At 41.7% G+C, this 20,423-nt stretch overlaps 2 protein-coding genes across 3 annotated transcripts in view; one reads left to right on the forward strand and one right to left on the reverse strand.

Annotated features, from left to right (window-relative positions):
• Positions 1-6,152, forward strand: degs2 (delta(4)-desaturase, sphingolipid 2). The gene is made up of 3 exons (XM_031848107.1): positions 1-99; positions 2,595-3,337; positions 4,037-6,152. Exons 1-3 carry the CDS (start codon positions 18-20, stop codon positions 4,178-4,180), a joined length of 969 nt encoding a protein of 322 aa, XP_031703967.1. The 5' UTR covers positions 1-17; the 3' UTR covers positions 4,181-6,152.
• Positions 5,413-20,423, reverse strand: part of evla (Enah/Vasp-like a) — a 26,856-nt gene continuing 11,845 nt past the window's right edge. Inside the window, exons 2-14 of one of the 2 annotated variants that reach the window (XM_031848106.1) lie at positions 18,891-19,059; positions 17,861-18,041; positions 12,195-12,252; positions 11,828-11,889; positions 10,030-10,953; positions 8,814-9,058; positions 8,512-8,627; positions 8,210-8,237; positions 7,773-7,809; positions 7,590-7,650; positions 7,297-7,354; positions 7,121-7,178; positions 5,413-6,837 (exon numbers count right to left, since the gene is read on the reverse strand). In XM_031848106.1, the coding sequence (XP_031703966.1) occupies positions 6,800-6,837; positions 7,121-7,178; positions 7,297-7,354; positions 7,590-7,650; positions 7,773-7,809; positions 8,210-8,237; positions 8,512-8,627; positions 8,814-9,058; positions 10,030-10,953; positions 11,828-11,889; positions 12,195-12,252; positions 17,861-18,041; positions 18,891-19,059 (2,035 nt within the window). In that variant the 3' untranslated portion in view covers positions 5,413-6,799. The remainder of the gene's footprint in view (positions 6,838-7,120; positions 7,179-7,296; positions 7,355-7,589; positions 7,651-7,772; positions 7,810-8,209; positions 8,238-8,511; positions 8,628-8,813; positions 9,059-10,029; positions 10,954-11,827; positions 11,890-12,194; positions 12,253-17,860; positions 18,042-18,890; positions 19,060-20,423) is intronic. The other variant, XM_031848104.1, reaches the window with a different exon arrangement.

A 20,423-nucleotide genomic window follows, 5' to 3' on the forward strand; every position in this document is an offset into this window, starting at 1 on the left:
ACGGAGGCAGGTTAGTCATGGGGAAGACAGGTGGAAGAGGCGACTTTGAATGGGTCTACAATGACCAGCCGCACACTTCGAGACGAAAAGAAATTCTGGGTAAGATATTATTTAAAAACTAATAAAAGCTCTGCTGTCACTGAGAAAACTGCTCAGTTAAATTCCAGGTAAGTTGGTTTTATAAGTTGAAGCGAATTTTTTCCTCCTCATTTTTTAAAAGTCGCAGCCGGTTAAACCTGTTTACTAGCTGTTGCTTAACGAGCTCTGCGTCCACAATGTCTGCAGGGGAGACATAGAAACTGGCATACATGAGTGATTCACTTACTTGGGGATGTAATTTACACAATTCTTTCTAAGCACAACTATAAATATTATTTTAAACTCTATTTTAAACTACAGATCTTCCAAGGTAATGATATATAAAAGTAATAAAAATACAATATAATTTATATTACAATTTTGACTAATATTTTAAATCGTATCATATTTATCTCACATTTTCTTTTCTCACAGTTCACCTCGAATTTCGGTACTTACAGTATTTTCATGACAGTTTTGTAAGCAAAAGTGAAAAGGAGGGAATGTGGCTTTCAGCAAAAGTTAAATTGAATATTTGATACCAGATTTGAGTTTTGCTTGAAAATCTAACGCAAGGCTATTGCCTGTTCTTGTTATCAGTCATCATTTTCTCTGACTTCGAAGACAATGCCAGCATATTGATAGCAGGTGCAGTTGACAATGCCTCCGAGCTTGTAACAAGACACATTCCCTGCGCATGACAAAAACAGTTGCAGTGCTATGCATTAAGTGAGGAGACAGGCTTTGTGAGAGTCGGGGGATCTGGAAGAATCCGTGAAAGTATAACCTTTATTCAACAAACCGCCTTAACCCTTGTCTGTTGTCAATACATCATTAATGCAAGAGAATATTTGTCCAAACTGTGTATTATATGTAGGCTATGGTCCTTCTTATTTTCTCACTTTTTAAATACATGAAATCTGTATTAACAGAAGTCAGCTTTTGTAATTTGATCTATTATGTAATTTGATTCAAACAGTTTAGATGAACAAGATCTAAACCTGTTGACGTACATTTGATCCTGGCTTCGTCCAGCAGTCACATAGTTACTCTGGTGTGAATGAAGCACATCTAAAAGGTGATGGGTTGTTTGACACCACCAGGCCTTGAATTATTAAAGTGTTTTTTTTCTTTTAATTATCCTCTGCCTTGCCCTGATGGGAGAGGCAGAGGGATTCGAGTGTTGGGGGTCGTTGTGCCTCACTTCCTTTTAAATGATATTTAGATTGACAAGCGGGTTTATGTTGTATTGAATGGATACTTGTTTGGGATGTCTGCAGCCTTTTGTGGCTCCACTTGCATGACATAAAGTTTACGTTACTAACGGCTATCATTAAAGTAGTGGTCAAACAGATCATGAATGATTGTGACGCTGCCCGATGGTCTTCTTTAGCAGTAGCTCTGAAAAACAGCGTGCAGTTGAATCTGAAATAAAGTTTTAGTTAAAACTCCTTCATTTGTGAATGAAATACCACGTTCCTCTGTAACATGGTGAAGACGAAATCCATTGACGGTTGTACAGCTTAAGGAGTTTAAACAGTGTCTTTTATGATGTCTTGTTATTGATTTAACTTTTTTTCCTGGTGAGTGAGCTACAATATCGCACTTGAAGATGTATAGCCCATAAACATGGCTAAATGGTATGAGAAAATGACACACTGGAGGTGAGTTCAAATCATACTGTAGAATACGCAGGAGATGTATCTTGGCATAAAGCCTATTGGCTAAACGTTAACAACTTAAAAAGGGTTTGGTCAGTAAAGGGGAGACCTACATGCAGTGAAACCCTTGTAGTTACCAGGGAGGGTCCAATTTGCATGCATAGTGGCATCACACAAATGAGCTGAAAGGAAAGAAGCCGGACAGAATTGCATGAAAAATTGTATGATGGTGCATGGCTATCTTCAGCTAATGCATGATGGGATATGCTCCTTTACCCCTGTGATCCTGAATTCTGGCTGTAAGGTGTGGCCAGTGTAACAAATCAGAACCTGCGTGTCCGAATGAATCTATTATTTTGTAATTGTCATATTAACTAAATCTCGCTCTTTTTGTAATGGTGACTGTTTGAACCACTCCCTTGTATCTCACTCAGTTTTATTTCCCTCAATTAAATATGACTTTTATCAGCAGGCCCTTCCCAGGAGAAGGGCTGGTACCATACACACACCATGCTTGATTATGTTCTTTGGGTTACACAGCATCACAGTGATAGGTTGAGATCAACCTTTTGGAATTGACAGTGAATGAGTTTTGCTAAACAACTTTCCCTGCTGGATTCACGACAGATATTTAACGTCCTATACATTCTACATAATCATGTTTTAAAAACATGAAAAAGATTAATCTGTAACTTTTTCTCTTCCCTTTCACTACTCTCATAAATCTATTTTCTTTTTTTCCCCTTTACTACCTTTCGTTTTTCCTACCTGTAATCCTCTTCTGCTCTACTCACTTTCTTTCCTACAATCACCTCATTTCTGTCCACGTCCCTTTCTGTCTGCTTCTCTCCCTAGCCAAATATCCAGAGATCAAGTCTCTGATGGGTCCGGATCCCCAGCTGAAGTGGATAGTATCGGGCATGGTCCTAACCCAGCTCCTGGCCTGCTACCTGGTCCATGACCTCTCCTGGAAGTGGATCTTCTTCTGGGCTTATGCCTTCGGAGGCTGCATTAACCACTCCCTGACTCTGGCTATCCACGACATCTCTCACAACGTGGCCTTTGGCAACAAGCTGGCGAAGTGGAACCGCTGGTTTGCCATGTGGGCCAACCTGCCCATCGGGTTGCCTTACTCTGCTTCCTTTAAGAAGTACCACATCGACCACCATCGGTATCTTGGTGGGGACCAACTGGATGTTGACATCCCCACAGACATTGAGGGATGGTTCTTCTGCACCTCGGCCAGGAAGGTCCTCTGGCTCTTCCTCCAACCCTTGTTCTACGCCATTCGCCCATTGGTGGTCAATCCTAAACCAGTGGGTCAGCTGGAGATCCTAAACGCAGCCGTTCAGCTCACCGTAGACTTCATTATCTACTATCTATGGGGGCTGAAGCCCATTGTTTACCTCATTGCAGGCTCTGTCCTGTGTTTGGGACTGCATCCTATCTCTGGACATTTCATAGCTGAGCATTACATGTTCCTGAAGGGACACGAGACATATTCCTACTATGGATCACTGAACCTGATCACCTTCAACGTTGGGTATCACATGGAGCACCATGACTTCCCGAGCATACCTGGCAGTAAACTACCTCAGGTGAGACTGTGTTCTTGTGATACATCATGGCTAAATTTCCAACTTTGGACTCAAGTCATTCTTTTGAGGTTGTCAGGGATTTCTTCTCAAGGTGTGGGCAGATAAGATGGGCCCATCCTGTGCTACATGTCACATTTTCTATCAACTGGTAATATTTATCAGATGAAAGGCCGGGCTCTGTAATTGATTAACTGCTGCTTCTCTAGCCCCACCAGAGCATGAGGAGATCCAAAGTGAGATACCTGCCTATTGACACAGCAGGAATCTGCTTTTATTAAACTTTTTTGCTTATGTTCGTTTACTTTTTTTGAACTATCAAGTGATACATTTTCAGGATTTTTTTTTTTTAATCATTTTGTACTTAAACAGCAGTGCATTAATATCCTGCTATGTCAACTGTAGTCACTGCTGTCCAAACTGTGTCTGATGGTTTCGACAGAAAGTCCTTTATGAGAGAAACTGCAATGTGTTTTCCTGTTGAACAAAGCAGTTACATATCTGCTTCTATCAGCCATTGTGTCTGTATCTGATTGTCGTAGTGAAATAAGGTGCCATTTTGAATTGGATGTCTGAGTCCCTGAGGTGCTTCTCACACTTTGCAACTGCAATTTAGATGATTCATATATATTTGATGAACAATTAACATTCTTTTTTTTCACATGCTCTAATTCTCACTCGTTATGTTGTTTTCTTTGGCAGGTAAAGCAAATTGCAGCAGAGTATTACGACTCGCTGCCCCAACACACTTCCTGGATTCGGGTGTTGTGGGACTTTGTGTTCGACGACAGCATTGGCCCATACGCCAGAATCAAACGGGAGTACAAGCTAAGCAAGCAGAAATAGATCTGTGACTGATTATATTTTCCTTTGAACTGAAATGTGAATTTCAGTCGTGAAATATGTATGGACCCCAATGAACTATCCTTATCCTCATATTGCAATTATATTCCCTTCCGTATGGTTGTCACCGTTAGTAAACTGTGTAACATCTTAAATAAGTCCTGTACTTGAGATTCTGAAAGGCAGATGAATGTGCGTATTTTATTTGCATACATTCAAAGTGCATGAAAATGGGACGGTAATTCAAATGCAGCTAGTTGGTTTCCTTATCTCACTATTTATTCATGCCTGTATTCCTGCCATAAGCTGATACTGTGATGACATTTCCTTCTATCCAGAAGGCACTGAGAAAGGCAAAATAATGATGAAAAGCTAATATTTCAACACAAATAAAATCCTCATTTCCGTAGGCAAAGGTCCCATACATTCTCATGAGGTTTACCAGAAATGGCACAAACTGCTTTGTTTCCTGCCTACACATATTGCTGTACGTTTTCTAAATTTCTGAATGTGAGAATCGAGGCACTGAACGCCTCTCGGATGACTGAATACAATTTCAAATCTCTCATACAGAGCAGTGCTGAGGTGGAAAATAAGCATTGAAACTTACCTTTCAGTAAGAAGAGCCTTTCTACAGTGACGCCCCATTCTGCATGCTCGCAGCTTCATTGTGCTGTAAACGGTTTGATTACATCTACAAAGAGTGGACAAAATAACTGGAACATGTTTATAATGCAAGAAAAGTAGTTATTTAGAAAATGCCAGTTGGAGTCTCAAAATGTTTGGTGTTTTTTTTTAAACTGTCGCGCTAAAGTAACTCAGTGGTCATTTCATGTTGCTCTGCAAGTCTCTCAGTCAGCGTTAGTCTTTTTGTGAACACTGGTCCTACAGCAAATCAACACTTGAATTTAAAGACCGTTTTACCAAACTGATATTTACTACAGAGCTATTGTATTGTAAGTCGTTTCTGTTATTTTGTCCACCCACTTAACTTGATCTTAGTGTTGTGATTGATAATCGTGATCTTTGTTGTTTCTATTTAAATGACTGTACTATATATAACAGTAAAAGATCTTTGTAAGAACAACCTAATATAAAGAATGTGACTTTGTTTTGTGGTTGATTCTCCTTTCCATGTAAACTTTCTAGACCACACACACACACACACACACACACACACACACACACACACACACACACAGCAGGATAATGTGTAGATGGTTGACACGTCTATTGTTTGAATGAATTTACTTCCAGCTTTTAAATTAGAACGTATTTGAGAGAGGACAGAGTGGATAGAATGCAACAACCAATATTGAACCAAATCCTTTCTGCAAAGACACATTTAGCTACCATCACATAGGCCTACCATTCACTTTCTGCACATTCTTATCTGGTAAGATTTGCACATTGCCATAGCAACCCCCCCCCCCACATTGCTACCATTATCAAGTTCAACATCTCATATATAGAAGGGGGAATCTTCATGGAAACAAACCACATTGATAAATGTACCACCGTTTGTATTTTTTCTTTTTTTCAAAATCAAATAAATTCATAGAGATGGGGTTTCATGCATACTTGGGAGGTTCACAAAGTATAGGATGTAGTACTACATTGTTTTATATCTACGTAAAACCAGGTGGCACATTTACAGTTATCGGCCTGTTTTGTGAGGAATCCCCAAGTTTCAATGATCTCGCACATATGAACAGGTAGAGACATGAACCTCGGTCACACTGGAGTTATACAGACTGTTGTGTGTTATCTGGTCAATTGCCAAACATCATTTGCTCATCTGCGATGCGTTAATCCTCGGATCTGGAGGAAAGAGGTATTTTAAGTAGCTAATTGTGGCGAAAACAAGATGTTTTCCAACATCTCTGGAGAGAATAGGTTACAAACACAACACCAGTATGAACAAAGTCATGAAAAGCCTGTTTTTTTGTTTTGTTTTTTAAAATATGCCAGTCGAGGGCAGGTGAGTCTGCAGCACCATTATGCCCTCTTGTGCTTGTTATTATGAAATAGTTAGGGATAAACTAAACAAACAAATAATAGAAAATATAAAAGGCTGACATAAATGGTGTGCAAGATTCCTTTCTCCTTCTATAATATCAATAAAATACTCATTGTCATCAACAGCATCATCATTATCACCACAGTTTTTAAATAATAAAACAGTAAAAACTTAGAAAACAAAAATATTTTCTTCTTAAGACTTGGACTGAACAGAGAACAAAGAGCTGCAACACTGGGCTGACTGAGTCTATAGGTGCACAGAGAGGACCACAACACCAAACTCAGCACGAATGTCCGTCCATCCCTCAATTCATCTTTTAGTATATTTTTCATCCTCCGTTTGAGTTTGTCAGTCCTTTAATCCTTCTTTCAGCATCCCTCTGTTCTCATTCCGCTCTCCTGTCTCATTAACCCCTTCTCTCTGTTTCTCTCTTCCATTTTCGCTGTCCAGCAGACTCAAATGTTGGCACAACATCTCTGCAACTTGCATCATGGCATCGCAGGGTCACAGAAACATTGAGAGAACATTCCCCTGGTCCTCGTGTCTGTGCATCTGCATGTCCATCCTCCTCTTGCTCTCCTACTGTTGCTCAGATGAGATTAGGATGTACCGATTCTGCCGATTTCTTGTCTGATGGCTGCAACAAAGAACACGTTTTAGAGAATGAAAATATTCAGCAGCAACAACTTTGCACTCATGCTTGGCCAACCATGTACAGTGTATTTGTTTGTATCAAATGTTTGGAAAAATAGAATTAAAATGAAGAATTACTGGTTTTGACAAGCTTTTTTTTTAAACTCAAACTGCTGTCGTAGCATTTTATAGCCAGTGAGTTGTAAAAACTAGTGAGAGAATAAAGATTAAACATGCTTTGTGCTCCCGGATACAGCAATGAACTTTACAAGCACTGCATTGCTTACCATTAATGATTTCATCTTTCACTTTATGCAACTCACGTACAACTTCATCCAAAATTTCCTGCAAAACAAGACCTTCATGTGAGTTCAACAACAGAGGGTTAGTAAAATAGTTCATCTAAAAAGTACAAACCCATATGATCCTTTACTGTCGTTAAACACATGTCAATGACACCAACCTGTTTCATTCTGTCAAATTCTGTGTCTGATTCACTAGTGCTGCCGATGGGTCTCACTCTGCAACACAAAAAGATACGCTGCAGATGAGTATTACACACTAGCCTACATATTCAAGGGTTACTCCCTACGTAACCACAGTTTAGACAATTCTTCCAAAATCAGTATTTCATTTTTGTTACTTGCATCAGCGGTTATAACACAAAGGATGAGATTTATGCTGAAACCTGAGCGGTTAATGCTCGAGGTTTGCTATTTCATATTCACACTCCCTTTACTCCTCTTATCGACAGACCTGGACACCAGCGAGGACTTGTCTGCAGAGTTGGATCGTTCCCATGGCTTTTTCATAGCATCTGGAAAAGAGAAAAGAATAAATAACATAAATTCAAACAACTCTGAAACAGTAAACTATAATGCAGAGCAGGAGACATCTTAAAACACCAACAATAACCAGGTGAGAAGGTTCGTTTAGTACCCGTTGAGTTCTGCTGACCTGGCCCTCTAGGGTCGTCCTGCAGGAGAGAGAGAAATGAATTATCACTAAACAATAGTGAATAAGCTTTACTGTAAGTTTCCCAATTACGTTACATTTAAGATCACTTCTTAAAGGAACAGTTGAATATTTTAGGAAAGCTAGCCTTACTCTCTCAGAAGTTTCAGAAGTCATGTGCTGGACTATTTCTTGGGAACTGTGCCCGGCAAATAAATTGTGTGGCACATGACTCCCAGTACAACCACAAAATGAGTGAGCTTTACAGGCTGGTAGGTAGATTACCTCTGGACAGAGTCAGGCTAGCTGTGTGCTGCTGACTCCAGTATTACATTCAACAGACATGTGGTATCAATCTTTTCATCTAACATGAACATGAAGAATTTCCCAAAATGTTGAACTATTTCTGGCAAAAGACTTACTTCATCAGGTTTCTCTGAAGCTTTCCGTCTGTGAGAGGGAGAAATGAATAAATGAGCAAAAAGTGAGATAAACATACAAATAGTTCAGTAGCTGGGACAGAAAGATTGAGACATGGATAAAATACCAGAACAAGAGCTTTTTTTTATTTTTTGAGATAAACATTTACTGCAAGTAAAGCAGAACCAGGAAGACCAAAATGAAAAAGGTCATTTAATATGACTGAGAGAACAGGTTTTTTCACGTTTCCTCATAATTAAAGGTAAAGGTGAAGGGTGTGTGTGTGTTTGTGTAGCTGTTTCACCTGCGAGCTAGTAAGGCATTCATCTCCTGCATTAGTCCCTCCCCACCACCTCCACTGCCACCACTAGACCGGTTGGAGTCACTTTTGCCACTAGACCCGGGCGGACTGCTCTCATCCTGAAGAACACATTATAAAATGGGTTGCAGTTTTTTCGCTTTGGGGTTTGTGGACTGAACGCGCTCTTTGTCTTCTTAACCCCTCCCCCTTTACATAAGATGGCTTCAACAATTAACTACTGATAATGAAAAACCAGAAGGACTGGATCTATATCTCCTGAGCTAGCTCTATCCATGGGAGCTCACCCTTTGTACTTTACGTAGTTTGGCTCCAGCCAGTGCTGCAGCCAGTCCTGAGGGTTGGTGCTGGGCACCGGGTGGGCCCCCAGGAGGCCCTCCACCAGTGGGTAGTGGAGGGGGCATGGGTGGGGGAACCGCCATTGGGGGTGGTGGACCGGGTGGCGGTGGGGGGGCTGGAGGACCAGCCATGGGTGCTGGAACTGTAGCTGGAGGAGGCGCCACAGAAAGCATACCTGCAGAGACAGGGGGGCCTGGGAGGGGCACAATTCCATATTGGTTAATGGCTATATGGGTTGATTGACCTTTTTACCCCTTGGAAGGTTGTATGAAGACCGTCTGTGGAATGATGTGCTACACACTCTCACTGTATAACTAGCAGCTAACAATTGCTGACAAGACAGCTGACCACTGGGCCTCATTTGTGCAGAAAATGGAAATGATGGAATTAGAGAAATAGAGAAATTCACGGGGAGAGTGATATTGGTTGTTTGGTAAATTGGCTGATTATTTACAGCTAAATAATGTTTTTTAAATATATTTTTAACTTTACAGGCAGCTATTGATTACATTTCATTTTAGTGTGTTATGAAAGTTACATTATTGTCTGAGGGTAATACAGTTGCAGAAGGGTGCGGTTTTGAAAACTCCGCCTTGGTTGTTCAGTAAGTGCATGTGGGAAACGCAGATATCTGAACTACGTGAGCCTGCACACTATCCCTTTACAATGTCTATGTTTGTGACATTGCTTGTGAAAGTGACAATGGCAGCCATATAAAACAATAAAAACATATCCTTCAATAAAGCAGTGAGAAGAGCTTTCACTGCCTGAAACTGAGTAACCGTGTGACAATAATGTGACTTTGATGATTGCCAGACAGATCAAACACAGTATGAATGTATCTATAGATACTCTGTCTACATAAGCAATAAATACTGTTTGATCTGCCTTCACAGTCTTGAGAATAGAGCTTATCAGACAATATAAGTGAAAAAACCTGTATGGAGTTGGACTATTGGTGTATTGCGTGCATATGATACATGTGTCTTTTTTAATGCTCTCATGATTCATTATGGGTGAGGTGCATGTGAAAGTACACTCCCGCACGTGACCTACCTCGCACACACACACACATACACACACACACACACACACACATACACACACACAAGTACCATCCCACTGCTGAGAGACTACCTCCTCCTCTCTCCTCCTCATACTTACTGCTGCTGAACATGGGGGCCTGCTGGGGGACAGGGGAGGGGGTCTTCTTGGGCGAGCCCCCGTCAGACATGGCAGTGTAAGAGGGGGGTGAGGAGGAGGAAGTGGTGGTGGGGGGCTGGGCCTGCTGGTGGTACACCTGTTGCTGTTGTTGTTGTTGTTGCAGATACAGTTGCTGCTGAGGGTGGAAGGTGGATGGGTACTGGGGCTGGTGGCTGGGGGCGGGGCCTGGGGCTGTCTGACCTATCAGAGGAGGCAGGGGGACGGCCTCGCAGTACTGCGGGGTGAGTGGCAGATGCTGAGAATGAGGAGAGTAGGGGCCGTCTGGCTGGCCGTTGGAGTGAGGGTGGGGCTGGTGCTGGGGGTACTGGTGATGGCCCGTCACGGCGTTTGGGTCAAGAGGTGGGGGCTTCATTCTAGTGCTCAGGGGCGGGAGGGGGTGAGCCAACGGGGGGGTGGGCTGTTGGGGCAAACCCTGCTTCACAGGCATGGCCATCATAACTGGAGGGGAAGCGGAAGGGGGCATTTGGGTGTACATTTGCTGCAAATGGGAGGCGGACCAGGTGCCGTGTTTTGGGGGGAGCGAGAAGTCTTGTTGCTGCTGTTGTTGTTGAAGGTGTAGGTGGCGAGCTGCTGTGGGAGGAGACAGGGGTATCTGACGGACCTGTCGGCCCTGGGTGGTCACTCCTGCCTGGACTGGGGAAAAGGCTGAGGCGAGCGAGGTGGAGAGCTGGGAGGAGAGCTGGGCTCTCTCCCTAGCAGCCCCTACCTCTTTCTCCTGAGAGGGAGAGGAGGTGGAGGAGGGAGGAGAGGAGGCCACACGGACATAGGAGGGTGGCAGTGTGCTAGCTCTGTACTGTCTGTACTCAGGAGGGGTGTTTGGGTGGGTGGGAGGAGTGGACACTTTATATTGGAGAGTGGAAACGACTGTGACGGGCAGAGAGAGAAAGACAGAGAGAGGAGAGACAGGAAGAGGAGATGCAGACGAAGAGGAGGACGAAGGAGGGCAACAAACAAAGGAAAACAGAAAAGAGAAAAATGTGAGAAGAATGAAAAGCAAACAACTGAGCAACCAAGCAAGTAAAGATGAGAAAATTAGGAGCAATCCAAAAAACAGAAGCCAATAGCAAATAAGAAATAATCAAAATATCATAAAAAGAACAAGCAGCAGAATGCAACATGACTGAGCCATGGTCAGAAAGCATATGGCATTTGCCCCCCCAACAGTAGCTGGAAGAAAGAGATGGCAGAAGAGCATGTTGCAGGGAGAGGGGTAACTGATATCGCCACTGACAGCAGGGACAGAGGAGGATGTTTAAGTCTGAATGTATATTTAAGGGGCAGACTTGAACATTTATATGTGCGCATGAATAAAAAAGCATAAGGGCATACAGACTGGGGAGTAGTGGTTGAAACTAAGGCGGGAAACACCAACACAAACCACACTGGGAAAGATTGTTTACCTCTAGGAACCTATTGCATCAGGGTCTGGTATCTCTGGTAATGATAAAATCACCTGTTTGCTATGGGAAAGTACAGTGTGCTCTGCCTGAGCACACACTGATTACTTACCTCATAAAAAAAACACAAAGCAGAGCAAATATCATTTGCTCCTCAGCGAGGTTGTTTGTTGACAGAGGTAATGTGCATGAGTTTTTTTTTTTCTAAAAAGCTTGTGTAGCTAGGAGAATATGATATGCAGCCTTCAATTCATTTCGGTCCCCAGAGCAGGTTGTATGAGAGAGAGAGTATGTGTGTGTGTGTTTATATAGCTGGGTGCGGGTGCTTGTTTAAGCCTCACCTGATCCTGACGTTCGTCGCTCCCTCTCCTTGTGCGCCTGCATCTGATGTTGCTCCATCATCCTATAAAGTGGAAGTATGTCACTGCTCTTTAAGTTTTTTTTTCGGACCAGCCTGTTTCAATAAACTAAGCCTGATGTGTAGTTGTGTGTAGTCGCTGTCCTTAAATTAAGATCTAAAGGGGTTTTCTATGGATCATAGTGCCACAGAATGAATAAGAAGCGGCAGACAGCAGCAGCAAATAGGACCAAGACGCTTTGTTTTGTATTTCCATCTAAAGTGTCTTCTTCCATTTGCTCAGAATCTTAATATCATATGTATTAATGTTTGCTTAAAGACAGCACCATGTAAGCAGACAGAAATTGTACCTCCTCTGGGCCTCGCTTTCCTCTGAGGAGGGCCCATTTTGGCGCTGGACGACTGGACCTGAAAGACACCATGGAAAAACAAAAAGCAGTCAATCAATCATCAATTCCGACACCAGCCATCATCTGTACTCCCAATTAAGATACACATCTTAGCCTTAGCTGTCCTTTTATGTAAATGCCCTTTTTTTTTTTTTTTTTTTACTTGTGTCATTGTAGACTGAATATGTTTGTTGGGCAACAAAAAGCAATCTTGGGCTGGGAAATCTGATGTTTTATAGACCAAATGATTGACTGTTTAATTGATTCATCAAAAAGCATTCCCCTTCAACACTGATTATAAGTTTGTACTGCAGTAGACACCATTAGAAGCCAGATAACCTCACAGTATACGTATGACTACGTACTACAGAGAGAGAAACAGAAGTCAATGTTTGACATACATATCATGCTGATATTTGACGGATTGCTAGTCAATGCTATAAATTGATGCAAGTTTCTATGTTGCATGTCAACACCCAGCCGAGTCCTGGTAAGCTTCAAACCTCATGCTGCATTCACGCCAAACACGAAGCAGAAGTAATCTGTCCTTTTTAAACCTTCTTCCATCATTCTCTTCATTTATTCTAAACTCCATGTTTCACTTCTTGTTTGTATTTACTCTTTCCACTCCCTCCTGCTTCTTCCTGGTCTTTCTTTCTCTTTTCTCTCTTCAATATTATGCAACTGTATTTAGTTATATACCGTATTTCACAGCATGAAAGTGCCTGGGTAGCTTTGTTGATTATGCACTTTCATAGTCACTCTATCCTGTCGTAACATGTAGATGTCCTGAGCCTCTCTTTCTGGGTTGTTTTCATTGTAGGATTCAGACCAGATCTAAACATGTGTGTAACATCTCTCATTCTTTGTATGATATGTGTGAGATCACTCGGGAGTACTTATGAGAAACATTTCCATCTGTAAACAAGCCCTCAAAATTATAATTGTCTCGTATAAAATAGTCCCAGAATCAAGAGCAGGAAGTGTTTACTGAATGAAGAGACCACAGCAGGCCTCATGTGAGGAACTGTGACTGCCCCAGTCAACAAACTCTTTATAATGTTATTTGCTCAACATGTTGCCAGCCACAGGAATTTAAACCGTAAACCACAGCAGGAAAGAATCTCAGCGAGAGGAAGAACCTGAAATACATAACAGGGAAATACCATGCAAATGAATGAAATGTAAATACATTTAACATTCTCTAAGGCAGGGGTCACCAACATTTTTAAACTGAGAGCTACTTCAAGGGTACCGAGTAGTACGAAGGCCTACTTATTTGATACAAACTTCCTGAATAACAAAATTGCACAGATCACCTTAATAATAATAATATATGTGAAGAGACAGTTTGATCACATGTCAGTTAATTATTCCTCACAATAATTATTAAGAATTATTTCTATTACTATGATGGTATCTACACATATATATTTAAACATGCAACTTTTATTTCTGTTAATCTGTTTCAACATTTGAAAGTCAGAGGTATCACATCTCTGATATTTTTGTATCATCACATGATCAAAGCCGGTTACTTTTGCACATAGCGCCTGCTGGTGACTGATCCAGTGGTAATGTAGACATTTTGCGAAGTCTGGGTCACCTTTGCATTGCGCAATGAAGCCTGCATGCCGGCCCGTCATCGCGGGAGCCCCGTCTGTTGTCACCGACACCAGCTTTTCCAATGGTACCTTTTTCTCCACGAAGAAACTAGTAACCAGTCTCGTCTATAGCCGAGCGTCTCCGGGCGCCCGCGGTCAAACCTCTGGTCTGGGCCTTTTCGGTCGGATTGCTTTGCCTCGCCTCTACCCCCGCCACCCCTGAGTTGTTGCCCCGCGGCCTGTTCCGAGGATTTACGGACCTGACGACGGGGTGCGCTCGCGTCTGGCACCAACGGGATGCGCCCGCCATTCAGAACCTGAAAACCTAGTGCGGTGCGGCAGCCTCGTCCTGGCTGTCCGCCGTGCGCCTCCAGGTACCCAACTCTCTTAACTCTCTGCAAGCGTTTTTGATTAAAAAAGAACAGCAACTACAATTTTAGACGGAGCTCCACAATGACTAGTGCTATTTTTAGAACATGTCTTGCGGGCGACTCACGTGGTCCCTGCGGGCGACAGGGTGCCCGCGGGCACCGTGTTGGCTACCTCTGCTCTAAGGCAACAAAAATACATGGGATTGGGTAGCGATAAAGTTCTGTCAACAAAAGATACATTTATTAGCATTTAAGTCACTATGTCAACATTGTTTAAAGAAGTTGCCAAATTATCAGCCGCATTAGCATCCCAGTTTAGCAGTTTGCTTGTTGACCAACTACAGACAGCCTTCAGCCCCCCCGCCGCCGAGTGACGAAGTTAGAGCCTCATTCTGGGACGGCTATTAACGGGGAGCAACAGGCAGAGCACTTATCATATTTCACCAGGATACCAGTCATTAAACTTCAACGCCTGATGTGACATCAAGGACACCCATGGGTGATATTTCCGTTCGCTGTGTCTGGAGCACAGGTGGGCGGGGCTGCAGGGGCATGGCTGTGGCTTCAAACTGTAGTTTGAAAAACACTATATGGACCACAGCGAGGAGTGGAAAGTGAGTTGTTTGACCCTTATTGTACCAAATATAATACTCGCTTTTCATATGACTCTTTTGTGTTTTTGGATTCATTGTAATTTTGCAGCAAATGTGACTGTCAGACAGAACTCTACAACAGATTTCCATTCATGTATTATGAAGGGTTTGGGCTAAAATATGATCCATTTTGCCACAGACTAACTCTTTAACACACACTTTATTTGATGGCAACTTTCATGCAGGTTGGTTTATTAAACGTAGTTTACAGGAAACTGACAAGCTAATAACAATAAAATACAAATGTAATATATATCCACACACTAAAAAGGGACAGTTTTTTGGAGACATTTTTCCTGTCCACTGAGATAAACTTAACTTTATTTAATAAAAATAAAACTGACTTGGCTCCAAACCCTTGACGTGTGCATGGTGTTTTTGTCCTCAGGCAGTAACAGACTAAATATGCTAACTGCAGTTATCACTTGCTGATAATGACATACTTTAATTTATTCTGCCACAGCTGACCTGGTTAGTGGATTGTTTTGTTTTAGCACTATAACGAGATGCAAGGAAAAAAGAAGTGACACCTGGAAGACGTGTTGTTTCTTTTGCTCCTCTCCTCTCCTGAATTCTGCTTGTCAGTTCCTGGTAACTATGTGCTCTGCTGGCAAAGCTGTACATTAAATTGAGCAAATATTCTGAACAGGACATTAAAATAATAACCGTTTACTCTGATACGTCTTTATGAAGCTCTTTAAGAAGAGCAATCCGGATCTTGAATAAGCTTTCAGATCACAATAAATGCGATGCTAAACAGGAGTTGATACAAATATTCAGTGACACCTTGCAGACTTTGTAAATATAGGCCTTCTAACACAATGACACTGCTTTAGGTATTGTTTTTAGGCGAGACTTCAGGGATTCACTCTTAAAACACAATTAAGCTTTCTGCACACATTAATGAGGTAGATGAGAGGAAGACAATTATCACCCCCTGTTGTGCGGTCCTGCATGTGTATCCATGCATAAGTGTGTTTCTACTGCTGACGTGGTGCATGGTATACGCCGCTAGCTGTTTCCATGGTGAAGGAAGTACAGGAAGCCCAAGGGAAGAGCGGGCCTGATCAGACTTGTAAGCATTTTATCGGCACACAAGTGTGTAGCTGTTGTAATATGTGATCAAAGGAAAATCAATTATTTCTCCCTCTTGTAGTCCCCCAATCTTTCCTTAAATACTCACAAGGCCACACAATAGAAAAAAGATGGATTACTAACATCAAGCTCCCCAGAAGCAGCATGAATGAAACAGAAACATACACTTCACCTTCACTTACAAATGACATGTTCCAAAGTGTTATCAGACCTTTATTCTGATTCGTACTCTGTACTCTGAATCTGAATGCTCTGTGCATGTCTCGTGTGGAAATACCCCGTTTGACTGGTTAAAAAGTTCTGCTACACAAAGTTCCAAAGCAACAAAGGTTGAGAACCATTGGTTTATAATTCTACAATGTGTTGTATTTCTTAAGCTTATGAAATGTCTGTTTTTGTAAAAATTCCATCTGAAAAGTAGTACAGCTGTCAGAAAGAAGTAGAGGCGTAAAAAGTACAATATTTTCAGCTGAAATGTTGCGGAGTAAAAGTACAACAGTAGCATAAAATAGAAATACTCAAGTTAAGTAAAGTACCACCAAATTGCACTTGAGTAAATGTCTTTTCTACCACTGTAAGCAACACAATGCATGATTATCTATTCACCCAAAATAACTGATGCTCAACGTCTATAAGCACAGGCAACATGCATGGCTGGTGGACAAATTCCTCGACAGCTGGACACTTACTGAGGATGATGTTGGCTGAAGAAACCCTTCTGAGGACACCAGGTGAAATCTCTGGAGTCAGCATGATTTTTCCACAGCCTACTCAGAATTACACGATACTTTTTTATGTAACTATGCCACTTCTTGCAGCAAGAAACAGCATAAACAATGTACTTAAGTAAAAACGTTTGCCCTGCATGACGAGGCCCATGATCCCACATCCAAATGCACCCAAAAAACAGAGGGCTGTTATGTGAGCACGGTGGGGTACGACATGAAGGCTCCACATTGGGATATTTTAGCCCCCACTAGGAGAGTCACAAGGATGGGATGACACCGCAATTAAATGCTCACAGATATCCTCTCTCAATGTCTTATGCACACACACAGATTATAAGTAGCTTGTAACTAGAGCTGGTCAGACGCTATTTAGTAAACCAAGAGTAGGTGTGAGTTTGGCCTCAATTGCAGTTCAAAACATGCCTCTAATTGTGCTGCTGTGCTATAGCGAGTTATGTTTTAATCTTAAAAGCACTGAAAATTAATGTATTACAATGAAAATTTAAATGTATCTTTAAATGAGGACAAATCTCAGTCAGTAACCTACCAGCAGATATTACTGTTATGATTTTGGTTTAGTGTGCAGAGTGCATGCAGTACATGTTATTAACCAGCAGAGGGTAGTACAGCTTAGTTAAGTAGTTACACTTCATAAGGTTTGAATATTGCAGTGAATTAAATTAATGTGGACATACAATCAACACTTTAGATTATTGTGCTGTTTGAATGTATCGCTGCAATACTGTCTTCTCAACATGCTGTCTGTACACCATGTGCATCCTGTTTAACGGGGTAGAGTTTGATGAGAAAGTATCCATTAAAGAGCATCTACGTAGTCAAAACAAACTGAAAACATACGACTATGTGAATTATTTGCTTGTGGTTACCTGACATTCTTTTGAGAGCAAAAATAGATTTAAACTGCTCACAGATGACGGTTTAAGTCAGCAAGTCGTAATTTGAACCAAACGGTTCCATCAGCAGGTTTGCAACACCAGTTTGTGATTCAAAAACTTCAATCTCTTATTTCTCTACTGAGACGAGCCATTTAATTAAAAGAAATTCTCAGAAAAACCTCACAGCCTGCCAGCAAGTCAAATACAAATGTGGACCTCATAATAAAAAGTAACTTTCTAACGGGATAGATTAAGTGTGCATTAAAGTGAGATAACTTACCTCCACTGTCAGGTGAGCTGAGGACGTTGAGGGCGAACAGCATGGCGTTGGAGAAGGTGGTGGCCTCCTCCTTACTGGCAAAGTTCAGCCCATAAACCTGGCGGGCGTCACGCCACTGATGGAAGGTTGGGGTGGCCTGATTGTATTTCAGTCCCTTCACTATGGAGTAGTTGATCACCACCTTCAGCAGGGGAAGGAAAATTAAGCAGTGAATTATAATGTTTTGTAGATTCGATGATGTGCAACTCGTCACTCATAAAGGAACACATTTTGTTTATCAAGTATTTCACTCAATGCACTTCAAGAGTTGGTGTTGAGGTTGTTACTAATATTCTGCCCCACATCTGATCAGCTGTTTGGAGATTTAATACGAGTGTCCCACTGCTTCGCTCCACTTTATACTTTTCTAACCTCTAAGGTCTGTAACTCAAATGTATCCTCAAATGTCCAGTGAGGATAAATTCAGAGCTACATTACTTAAATACAGTTGTTTGGGGTCAATTTGTCACAAAGTATAATTTTCTAATTTGTGTCGTTAAATGACCAAATGTGGACTTTGAATTTCTTTTCAACTGTTTCAATTATAAAGAGTCAAGCATTAAGTTCAATCTGAGATCATCATGTAGCATATTCAACAAACATATACGCATGTTCAAATCCATTGAAAAAAAGGAAGAAACTATTTTTTATTGTGATACAACCTCAAAACATAAGGAAACAACTGTTACATCATTTCAAATGGAAAATCTGTGAAAACTGTCATTCATTTGCTATAAGTAATGCCGCATTATTGTCATATCAGAGTTATCGTAATTACGAGTTTCCAACGTCCAGGTATTACGACTGGGAAACTATCTCGACTCTGCACTTACTAATATGTAAGTGCCTGAAAATACCAAATATGGACGCCTGACATCAGTCAAAGACCATGTAATTAAATCTAAATTTAAAGTAGCTCTGAAGTCAGCGCATCAGAAATGTCCTCTCATCGCCAGTGATTGTGATGCTGATTATTTCTTGCGTGTCTCACCTGCTGGTCCTGCAGTTTGACGCCCACCACTCTGAAGGTGTTGTTGGCAGTGTTGTGGTAGATGTTGATGCGGCTGAAGCCCTGCTGCCCAGGCTTGATGGGCACCCACTTCTTACTGGCATCGTCGTAGACCATCACAGAGGCCCGCGCCTGGCAGATACTCTGTTCACTGGTGGAAAAGAGAGAGAGGACATAAGAAGAGTCCCGTTAAATACTGTAACTTTACAGACTCATAGAGATCAATTTCATTTATTTTCTCATAGTCGGTTCTTTTGTCATTCTATCGATAAAAGCTCAACATTTTATTGTGATTCTCTGATTAATTTCTAAGATAATTTAAGCACCTTGCTATTGAACAAAGGGAAATCATTTTCTTAGTGCTCAACAACAACACAATCCATGTATTTCAGTAAAAAAGAAAACACTGTAGATGTACTAAGTGTCTTGGTTAAAGATATTCAGCGAATCACTAAAGAGGCTTTTGTGAGAAACTAAGTTGAGCAATGAAAGCTAATAGGTCAGAAAATATCTGAGTGGGCAGGATTCAGTTCCCAATAGTAGAGACTATTAGATTATAGAGATGCTTCACTGCACTCTGACTGTTACTGTTGACCAGAATAGTGTGATGGTGGTCAGTGAAGTGAAACCAATGAATCAAGAGTTACTGTATGATCATCTGGTTAGCCGAGGGGTCACTGAGGAGCCACACCTTTCTGCAGTTACCACATTAGGAATAACACACTGCCACTGTCTGAGAGTAGTGTGTGTGACGAGGAGAGGGTGGGTTGCCATTTTTAAAAGCTATAAAGACGACCTCAAACGTAAACCGAACTCTGGAAAATCTCCCTTCTCCTCCTGGCCTTTACTGTGGTGTGGCGGCACCATTACAGCATATGAAGTAATCTTTAGAGGCCTCACTGCAGACGGGTGTGCGTGATGCATCGTGTAATAATACAGTGTGTTAAAAACCCCAGTGTTTGATCAGGAAACGTATCGCCAGCTGGAGACTCATTTGCTAAAATGCAAATGAAAAGTCGCACAAACACTCACAAGGACACATAAAATAATCATGTTCACAACCACAGAGCTGAAAGGGAATTCATTCACTAAAAAGACATGTGATGTGGCCATCGAGTTATGTGGCGGAGGAAAATCACAAATCACATCACAAAAATGACCACATTCAAGAGACACAGCTTGAGTTGATAAAATAATGAGCCATGAGTGTCATGTGTGACTCCTGCTATGACCTTAGCACCGTATGCGCCTGAAGGTGAGAACACATATCGGCAGGTGGAGAGGAGATGAGGACCGGCAGAGGTGAGGTTAACTCGCAGATCCTGTGAAGTGACTAAACGCTTCTCTAATTTTCACTTTCAACACCTCGGGGCTCGGCTCTCCGGCGGTCAGTCTCACATTAGCAGTGTGATGGTGTGAGGGCCAAGACAAGCAAACTCAAGAGCGTTGTTGATGTGTTCAACGACTGTCAAGCTATTCCAGAGCAATAGTTGACATAAGTTGATATAACTTTCA

The sequence above is a fragment of the Anarrhichthys ocellatus genome, unplaced genomic scaffold (assembly GCF_004355925.1).
Source record: "Anarrhichthys ocellatus isolate YVR2014 unplaced genomic scaffold, GSC_Weel_1.0 scaffold7, whole genome shotgun sequence".
Lineage (NCBI taxonomy): Eukaryota > Metazoa > Chordata > Actinopteri > Perciformes > Anarhichadidae > Anarrhichthys > Anarrhichthys ocellatus.